The sequence below is a fragment of the Anopheles stephensi genome, chromosome X, assembly GCF_013141755.1.
Source record: "Anopheles stephensi strain Indian chromosome X, UCI_ANSTEP_V1.0, whole genome shotgun sequence".
Lineage (NCBI taxonomy): Eukaryota > Metazoa > Arthropoda > Insecta > Diptera > Culicidae > Anopheles > Anopheles stephensi.
This window is the reverse complement of record NC_050201.1, coordinates 9,714,474-9,724,760: the sequence shown is the minus strand read 5'-3', so window position 1 is coordinate 9,724,760 and position 10,287 is coordinate 9,714,474. Positions and strand designations below refer to the sequence as shown.

At 41.6% G+C, this 10,287-nt stretch overlaps 1 protein-coding gene across 6 annotated transcripts; it reads left to right on the top strand.

Moving 5' to 3' along the window:
• Positions 1–548: 548 nt before the first annotated feature.
• LOC118506472 lies at positions 549–6,387 on the top strand. 6 transcript variants are annotated; one of them, XM_036043695.1, is made up of 11 exons: positions 549–2,012; positions 4,234–4,502; positions 4,585–4,678; positions 4,746–4,935; positions 4,995–5,062; positions 5,143–5,276; positions 5,333–5,499; positions 5,564–5,635; positions 5,703–5,823; positions 5,891–6,234; positions 6,303–6,387. In XM_036043695.1, the coding sequence occupies exons 1-2, from the start codon at positions 1,043–1,045 to the stop codon at positions 4,245–4,247; spliced, it is 984 nt and encodes a 327-aa protein (XP_035899588.1). In that variant the 5' UTR covers positions 549–1,042; the 3' UTR covers positions 4,248–4,502; positions 4,585–4,678; positions 4,746–4,935; positions 4,995–5,062; positions 5,143–5,276; positions 5,333–5,499; positions 5,564–5,635; positions 5,703–5,823; positions 5,891–6,234; positions 6,303–6,387. The 6 variants fall into 6 exon arrangements, with proteins under 6 accessions (XP_035899588.1, XP_035899570.1, XP_035899553.1 ...); XM_036043677.1 differs by having other exon boundaries at positions 2,601–4,502; positions 5,148–5,248; XM_036043660.1 differs by having other exon boundaries at positions 2,601–4,502; positions 5,148–5,276.
• The last annotated feature ends 3,900 nt before the right edge of the window (positions 6,388–10,287 follow it).

The following is a 10,287-nucleotide window of genomic DNA, read 5'->3' as shown; positions in this document are numbered from 1 at the left end:
CCCCTCTGGAGGTTTTCGAAAGGAAATCAAACGGGTCCGGGAAAAAATGATTCATTTGCAACACGTCGTGTTAACGAAAAAAAAGTAAAAAGATCACGTCATGCCTACAGTTGTGCTTATGGCTTATAATCAACATCAAACTGCTTATATTAGATGCTACAGTAAACGCACACCATGATCGTCGAAGCAGGCGCGTTAACACTTGCGCGCTTAATTCTGTCCGCGCTCGTCTCCTGAATCGTAGCATAGTGCGAAATTTCTGGTCACTTCGAACCGAACGATGATCAAGCAGACGAATGTGGTTAACGCGATTGGTGGGGTGTGGGGATAGACAAAGATCGCGAATGAAACAGCATGAGCCCGAGAGCGAGAGACAAAGGGTTAAGACGGTCCCAAACGCGATCGTGGCTGTGTGGTAGTGGGGCAGCTCCAACACATGCTCACTTCAGCGGTCCGAGTTTGATTGTGTGCGGGTTTTGTGCTTGTGTGGGAAGAAGCGAAACTGATGCCGAAGTGATCGCGGAGAGAAGCATTCATTCAATCAGTGCGACTCCGATCGGTCAGACGCGTTCGTGGCTAGCTCCCGGGAGACTTGTACCGTTTGTGACTTGTGGTTGAGACTCTTGTGTGTGTGTGTTTTTTTCTTTCTAAAGTTCTGAAGAAATCTGAAGAGACATTTAAGCAAAGTGTTGTGTTCTGTGCGTGTGCGCCTTTCGGTCTTTACCTGCTTGTGATTGTGTTAAAGGAAGGGAGGGTCGCCGCAAACACTTCCGAACTTGCTGAACGCAGAACTAGTCGTGGAACAATTGATTGTGTTTTGGTGAAATTCTTGGTAGCGGCGTGGAATATACTCGTTCGTGGTGCGTTAGCTTTTTTGTTTTTTGTTCGTTGGTCTCTGAGTGCGTGCGTGTGTTTGCGAGGGATAGGAAATCGAATCGAACCCTTATTCTACGGAAAGCTAGAAGACTTGTAGTGCAAAACTAAATCGCGTGCCCGATTGTTTCGAAATTTGTGCCTATATCACCTGACAATCTCGGCGATCATGGAATCCAACAAGGAAGTTGATATGGTAAAGCTCGAGAACGTGCTGGAACCTCGGCCGCAAGCGGTGGAAGAACAATCCCCACCAGCGGTCGAGAACGTTGGCGAATCGGTTCTGCCGGTACCCGGCGACGATCAACCAAACGATCTTGATCAATCGGACGATCAAAGTGACGATAGCGAGCAGAAATCCTGGCAGAGAAACATCAACATTGGCGAGTTGTCAGTGTCGGACGCGTCGAACGATCCATCGGACGACGAAGATACGGTCGAGCCGGAGGATGACGAGGAAACCGTTCGCGAGGAATTGATTGAGCTACCAATCATTCCGGAGTATGATACAGACGAGGAAAGCGGGGGTCCGATGGCCCAGATGGTTTCGTCGATCGAGCAAACGATGAGGTGCCGAATTCAGCTGCTGGTTAGGCGGCTAGAGAATGGTCCGACCTGTTCTTGCGATGGCTGTGTATGCGAAGCGAAACCGGTGAACGAGGAAGTAACGGTTGCAGTCGAAACGGTCGAATCAGTTTCGCAACCAGCTATGAACGGCGAACGGAAGGACCCGGAAGGGGCAACGGATGCGGATGCTGGTGGACGACAGGCATCGGAAATGCCAAGTGATGAGCCGCAAAGTGAAGTTGTGCCGGAAAGCGTCTCGAAGGATGGGGCAACGGTTCCGGAAGCTGGTGGACGTAATGAACCGCCGCTTAAAGTTGTGAAGAACGACGCACAGAAAGACACCGCTGGGGCAACGGTTTCGGAAGCGGGTGGACAAGAATCGGAGAATGCAAGTGTCGAACCACAAAGTGAAGTTGTGAAGGAGGGTGGCCAAACGGGCAACGCTGCTGGTGATGCATCGGGCGCGGAACCAACTCACTCGGAGGCGTGTGAAGCGAACGTGGAGGTTGCTGCAGAAGTGCTGCCACCGACTGCGGACCAAGAGGCCGAACCAAAAGATGTGGTCGATACACGTATGTAGTAAAACAAATATTTTTCCGCTTTTCCTCAAGATTTTTCGAATATGTACGATTGAAAATAAATATATCCTATCCTATCCTATTTTTATTTAACCGAGCGCAATTAATTAATTTCCTCAGCCTAGTTACATTTGTTTTTCAACTTGAGGTTTATGAGTTGCTATTTCTTAACCAACGAAATTTCGTGTCAATTTCGTGATAGAGAGACCCAAACGATCCAGTAAAGTAGTAAAGAATCTATCAGCGATAGTCGGTAGGGAGCATTATATTAGGGTTTGCAGCTATTCATTTCAGATGTTTTTCTTTGTTTTTTTTTTGTCCGAAAACTTAGTCAAAAGCTTTATGACATAAAGTCACATTTTAGAAGAAAAAGTGTTTGGTGATCGTCTCTGATGATCAATTCAGCAATCAAGCCATTTTTAATGCCCTCGATGTCGACTTGCATTGTTGATCGCATATACGATCGAAACAGAACATTAGGTTGTTTAAAAAGTTTTCAAAGCGGAATAGAACATACTGCTTTTTTAAGAAAAAATATTTTTTATTGCTAATTACAGTCTCTTATATAATCATTGTACTTAGTCTTTTTCAGATTTTTAACTAGAGTTAATGATTTATTACTAATTTGCAATTATTATAAACAATTATCAAAAATTTTCTCATTTTTGCTAAAATTTTATCTAAAGTTCACGTATCTCAGTAGAGAGAATTGAGTGAAAAATTTATCTTTAACTTTAACCCACGAAAGTGACTCTCTGGCAGTTCTGTAAAATTCGCCTCTATGGCGTAGACTCTCTCGTATCACACTCTATAGGCGTACCTACATCTTGATCTTATTAAAAAAAATAGTTTGTTAGCATTAAATTTTTATTTTCATAATTGATTGATTAACATATTAAAAAAAAATCAAAAATATTCAAGTGTGAACCCCTGCGTCTGGGCCAATGCGTATCGCTTCCGATTTTGTATTTGAGGGTCAAATTGCTCTGAATGTTCGCTAACAAGTCACTTTGTGGGAGCAAGAATCTTTTTTTGATTTCGATTTTAGTCTTAGTGAAGTCATCCTAACTGAGTGAAAACCTCGATAGGAGTTGGCCACCTAGCACCACAAGCATACTTTAAGATTACTCTGAAGCAAAGAATCAACTCTGAAGCAAAGAATAGTCATCCGAGGAAGCAAAAGTACAGTAAATGTTAATCGTCTTCAGCGTAAAGCAGGAAGTGCAAGGAAAAACTCCTGAAGAAATGCTGATCAAGTTTAGCTTAATCAGAACAACCTTTCAAAAAACGTGTTAACGATTGTAGAATTAGCTCACCAAATCCTAACATCAGTCTTCAGACTAACGAAAATCAGTCTTAACAGCCATCTTGATAAGTACTCATAGCTGTGCTGCAGTTGAAAATCATGTTTCAGTTTTCTTCTTCTTGGCTCAACGACTCGCTAGAACAGGTCGCCCATCTAGGGCGAACTTATTGATATCAGTTAGTTAAACAGTCAGTCCTCACCATCTGTGAAGTTCTTGTGAGTCCTGCCGGCACTGATACAGCCTCGACTACCAAACCGTCCCCATGATTCCTTGACAATTACTTATCTATGTTCGACAGACTTTTTTTTGTAAATAGGCGAGCGGATTTTGAAAAAGTACGAACGATATCAAATGAAAATGACAGTTTCTAGATTGTAGCGAGACTAGGAGCAGAAGTTTTTCATGTATTGAAGTAGCCAGCAGGATTAGCCCGTAAGAAAGATATTAAACTCGATAAAAAAAGCACATACAAACATCTCATAAATAATTTAGTTGCGGATGCTATCAATTGCATCATTACGAGCAATATTTGCCCTTCGATGACATCCTGTAATGTATTTTTTTCGGTAATGACTTACGAAAACCATCTATGATGGCAGTACGTTACAGCGGATAAGTAACCAATAGCGTAGAATCGTATGCTGTATTATTAAACGTTGGGGTAGTATTGATAGAACCTCACACATTCCTTATGTGTATTAACATCTGCTTGCCTGCCAAGATGCAGAGCTACGATAGATTTCAACGTTCAGCCACAAATAATTGCCAATTAACCATCAACTTTACGATGCTTGCTTCTGACATACGCGGAACGGCATTTACCAACCAATGAACAGCTGAGTTGGTCTGTTGCTTAATAGTGCACACTCCTGAATCTCATTACGTATTATACAATTCTCTGATTATAGATCTGTCAGCCTAAGGTTTCGCCTACCATCCATGATTATATGTAAGTAGTGTAAGCTTTGCGAGTGTCGTGCTGGTGTTGTGTGGCGTTATAATATATCATATATAAAAGTGACTTAGTTAAATCGGGGTTGCGTGTGTGCGTGTGTGCTGCGTTAGCACACATAGTTATAGAACTTGCAGTAAATTAATTTTAAGATGACAACTTAGCTGAACGGGGTAGCATAACAATCTTCACCACACCTCGGGCTGCAGCAAGCAACTCCACAAGGTAAGCGCAGCATAGTGTCTTCAGATCCCAGTCTTTAACATTACATGTTTGGTATGGTTTATTTTTTGTTGATTTCACCCAGAATCTCTGCATCATCATTTTAATGATGAGTGTAACGACGGTTCGATGTGGTTGCAGAGGTCGACAAATATGAAGTACTGGAAGGATAAAAAAAGGTTGGTGAAATTGCCTTCTAGATTATATATGTATTCAAATTAATCTAGAATCCATTTCACTCCAAAGCAAATCAAGCTGGAAGCTGCATGCAACCAGCAGCTTGAAACAGATCGGTCGACACGGTAGCGTGGCTCTTTTTTTGTTTTGTACAAAGAATCTCCGCATCATCATTTTGTGACGCATGTGACGACGATTCGATGTGCTTTTACCCACTGAAACATGGATGAGCGGCGATGGAGCGATGCAGAAAGGCGAGGTGAATATTCGTTTTAATTTGTATATTCATACTAATTTTAACGATGCCTTACCTCACAGTAACCAACATGAATGAAAATGTGTGACTGTTCCCAATGGTAACTATTGGATGTAGGGGTGTACGGAAGGTGAGTTAAGTTTACGTTTAAAATGTTTTTATATTCAAATTAATTATTTCTTAATTTTCCCTTCCTGCGATTAAAATCAGTACAGAAGCAGTAGCTTAGCAGCAGCACTCTCAAATCAAATCCAATGCTCTGCCAAGCATCGAATAAAACATCGAACACGAACCACCCCAGTAAAGTTATATGGAGGTCAGGCAACAGGGACACACATTGAAGGGTGGGTGGATTTAAGCTTAGAATGTATTTAATTCTAAGTTCCATTTCACCTTGCAGCGATCAACTTTAGTATGGAAGCAGTTTGTAAGCAGCAGCCTAAAATCAAACAAATCGGTTGGCATTGTCACCCCTCGGGGATTGCATTTTCTGACAAAGAATCTCTGCATCATCACTTTGTGATGAAGTTGACGACGATTCGATGTACGTGTACGATGCACAGACAGGTGAGTTGAATTTACGTTATAATTTGTATATTAAAATTTATTATTACGATATTTCTCCTCACAGCAATCACGATTGGTACAGAAGTCGTGAGTAAGCAGCAGCTTTAAATGAAACCGCAGTATGTGGCGTATAAAGGTAAGGTAAATCTAAGCTTGAGATAAATAATAGTTACGTTTAATTAAAGTTTATTTTCACTCTGCAGCAACCAAGATTAGTAGGAAAGCAGTAAGCAAGCAGCACCAAGAGCAGTCCATAAATTGTAGAGCATTAGATGCAGCTGAACGACGACCGTGGGTTATGGAAACATTAAACGACACAGAAAGGTGTGATGAATGTTAACTCTTGCTTATATATATTTAATTTAATCGAGAGTAAATTTTCATTACAAAGCAAACCAAGGTTTTAGTACAGAGGCAGTAGTACGGTAACTAGCAGCTGGAAATCAAACAGATCGGTTGACACTGTAACTCGGCACGGCATCACGAAATTTTTTTACAAGGAATCTCTGCATCATTCGGAAGTCGGAAGACAGGCTGGAACAGGACATGGAGCTTGGACCTGTTTTCGTCTTACAGCAACCGGAAACGTTGTGCGGAATATGGGCTAATGGCGCCGAAAGCAGCAGAAGAGAACAGTGTTAAATACCATCAAAAACACCACTCCCACTATATTCACACTGACGAGGTTTTCCTGAAATCCCATAAATACTTAGTAATGGAGCTGAACTCATCAAGGTTAGTCCAGCAAAGATGTAACTTAAGTAATTTAAGTTAATTAAATTGAACTCTTTATTGATTAACAGGCATCCAAGATGCGGGATACGGAAAAAAACGCAGTGTGATGGCAGTGCACCATGTTTAAGCCGGTTCAGGTTAATCGAAAAAAAACTAAGCCAGAGACGGTATGGTTAGTTGTAAAACTAAAGAAATACAACTGACCCGGAACCGCCATCTCAATCAACGATAGGGGATGAATACGGCAAATGAACCAGCAAGCGATGATGATGATAAAGGTGAGAGAATTTAACGGCATATCTAAATTAATGTAAGATGTAATCTGAGGCTACTTTCTCTACAGATCTATCAAGCAATGCCGATGCCCCACTTGATTGAATGTTAACGTTTTCTAAGTTTGAAGCGATACTTGCGTTCAGAAACTTTCCAACGAATAATACGATGACGTGACTAATTATTACTACGATAAAGGTATAGTGCGTATGTCAATTAAGTTGGAACTATTCGAAGTAATGCTAATAAATCTTGTATGCATTCTATAGCTATCCAAGATGAATCAGACGATTCGTCCAATGGCCTCAGACGCAAACGAAAGACGATGATGGTGAGAAGAGCTGAATGAAAAGAAGCTTGCACTCTTCTAGAGTTAACCAAAAAGGCTGCCTGCATCTTCCCGAAGTCCATGTCATGCTGTCATCAGTGGTCCTGCTTCCGAGCAAATTTTGATTAGATATTAATATTAGTAATAAGCATATTAATCCACCCTTATGTAACCCTTAGCATATTAGAACTAAATAATAAAACACACACGTAACCCGAAACGATGTTGTTGCCTATTCGTATAACATATAGCTATATAACATGATGACTTCATACAATGATCGGTTGTGTTGTGCTGACTGAAGTGAAGTGAGCGCTCCATTCTAGATGTCCATCTGGAAGTCTGCATAGCGGGTTATCCTCTTCCGAGCTGTGGCACGTCCTGTAGAGATTGAGATCCGCCTACTGAGTTAGCTATATGATCTACTTATCAACGGTGTTCTTTCTGTCGGTTGACATTTCCACTGTAGTGTTGTGCGTTTTACGTGTTTTGTTTCAGTTTTCTACGTTTTGTCAGATTTTCTCACACTTTGAAAGACGAGGATCATCGCAGGAAGCGTGCTGGTACATCGGTGCCATTTACAAGATGAGATTCGCTCCTCACCCTGGCTCGCACCTGATGACGATCGATGTCTTCGGAGTTGGGGTAAGGTTGTAAAGGATTGTAAAAGTACAACGAATCGACCATAACGAACAAACCACGTGGAATCGAGATCGAAGTGCACGCAGGAATGGCATATCCGCGAAGAGAACTAACGCGAGCTTAAAAGGGCGCTTAAAGCTTAATGAACTTGGGTAAAGCATAGCTAAGGACCGTCCAGCATGAATTACCTGGAGGAAATGGAGCTCTACTAGTTTGGCAGTTTATTGACACAGTGACAGGTATACTATTCGGACCAGGAGATGGAAGATTAGTTGACACATAGCCACTGCGGTCAAAACCGGATTCTCGTCCCGATGACAGGTAAAACCCACAATTATCCGGTGCAGGACTCTAAAAAGACGGTACAGGAGAAGTATTTAGCCAACAGATTTTGCGGATAAATGCTTATGCAAGCATTTATATTTAAGATACAGTAGGACTCCCTGGACGAAGGCACTATTACGGCAAAGTTGATGTGGCTATCCAGTAGCTCCAGAAACATTTGATCTTTAGACAAAAGACTGCTATCTTCAAACTAAGATTCAATGGTGCCTCAGCTTCGAACGTTCAGCAAGTAGATGGCTAGGTAGTTGAGCAGCCGATACGATATAGGTGCAGTATGAAACTGACAAAGCAGGGTAATGAAAGTATGAAACAATCCGGCACTCCCTGATAGATGCATCCTCGCATTTGTGTCCCTGTACCTCGGTTTGGTGGTGCCTCACGTAACCGCGTCAAAGTAGCTGTAGTGAAAAAGTAGTTATAGTAATTGCATGCATCGCATAATAAGTGACATCAAACTGTTTGCCCGTTAACTTCACATTAACCCCGATACATTCGTTCGCTTTCAGGTGACGAGCATCAGAAGGAGTTTGACGATGTGGCGTACGCGTTATCGATGCTGGAAGGACCTAGCCAGCCAACAGCCGAACGTGAACGTAATGCTGAGGACTTCACTGGTAAGTAGTATGTGTGTTTGTAACATTTGATTCTACTATTCACCTGTAGGGAAACCCATCTTTGAGTCTATTCAAGGGTGTGTCTTTTGCATTGAGGATTGTAGGAGCTTTAAAATCTAGCTTATGTTAAATTTTTATGTTATCCAAAATTTTCGTCTAAGGTTCTTTACCTACCAACAGAACTAGCGAAGAGCATCGTCACTCCTGCAGCTCGTTTGTCGTTCTAGGACACTAAAGAGTTGCCACACGTTGTCAGGAACATAGCTTATTTTGAAATTTAAACTGCACTGCATGTCTCTATAAAACCAGTAAGAAGAAATATTAACTTATGCAGTTTTTCGATGCCCCTGTAGTTATAGTAATTGCATGCATCGCATAGTAAATGACTTAAAACTGTTTGCCCGTTAGCTTCACATTAACCGCCATACATTCGTTCGCTTTCAGGTGACGAGCATCAGAAGGGGCTTGACGATGTGGCGTACGTTAACCCCGATACATTCGTTCGCTTTCAGGTGACGAGCATCAGAATGGGCTTGACGATGTGGCGTACGTGTTATCGATGCTGGAAGGACCTAGCCAGCCAACAGCCGAACGTGAATGTAATGCTGAGGACTTCACTGGTAAGTAGTATGTGTGTTTGTAACATTTGATTCTACTATTCATCTGTAGGGAAACCCATCTTTGAATCTATCCAAGGGTGTGTCTTTTGCATTGAGGATTGTAGGAGCTTAAAAATCTAGCTTATGTTAAATTTTTATGTTATCCAAAATTTTCGTCTAAGGTTCTTTACCTACCAACAGAACTAGCGAAGACCATCGTCTCTCCTGCAGCTCGTTTGTCGTTCTAGGACACTAAAGAGTTGCCACTCATTGTAATAAACATAGCTTATTTTGAAATTTAAACTGCACTGCATGTCTCTATAAAACCAGTAAGAAGAAATATTAACTTATGCAGTTTTTCGATGCCCCTGTAGTTATAGTAATTGCATGCATCGCATAATAAGTGACATCAAACTGTTTGCCCGTTAACTTCACATTAACCCCGATACATTCGTTCGCTTTCAGGTGATGAGCATCAGAAGGAGTTTGACGATGTGGCGTACGCGTTATCGATGCTGGAAGGACATAGCCAGCCAACAGCCGAACGTGAACGTAATACTGAGGACTTCACTGGTAAGTAGTATGTGTGTTTGTAACATTTGATTCTACTATTCATCTGCAGGGAAACCCATCTTTGAGTCTATCCAAGGGTGTGTCTTTTGCATTGAGGATTGTAGGAGCTTTAAAATCTAGCTTATGTTAAATTTTTATGTTATCCAAAATTTTCGTCTAAGGTTCTTTACCTACCAACAGAACTAGCGAAGACCATCGTCTCTCCTGCAGCTCGTTTGTCGTTCTAGGACACTAAAGAGTTGCCACTCATTGTAATAAATATAGCTTATTTTGAAATTTAAACTGCACTGCATGTCTCTATAAAACCAGTAAGAAGAAATATTAACTTATGCAGTGTTTCGATGCCCCTGTAGTTATAGTAATTGCATGCATCGCATAGTAAATGACTTCAAACTGTTTGCCCGTTAACTTCACATTAACCGCCATACATTCGTTCGCTTTCAGGTGACGAGCATCAGAATGGGCTTGACGATGTGGCGTACGTGTTATCGATGCTGGAAGGACCTTGCCAGCCAACAGCCGAACGTGAACGTAATGCTGAGGACTTCACTGGTAAGTAGTATGTGTGTTTGTAACATTTGATTCTACTATTCACCTGTAGGGAAACCCATCTTTGAATCTATCCAAGGGTGTGTCTTTTGCATTGAGGATTGTAGGAGCTTAAAAATCTAGCTTATGT

Bases quoted from the DNA above. Each gene is read 5' to 3' on its own strand.
- LOC118506472 (XM_036043677.1), top strand. From the start codon at position 1,043: ATGGAATCCAACAAGGAAGTTGATATGGTAAAGCTCGAGAACGTGCTG. The intron at 2,013-2,600 runs GTATGTAGTAAA...CATTGTACTTAG, and splicing joins AAAAGATGTGGTCGATACAC to TCTTTTTCAGATTTTTAACT.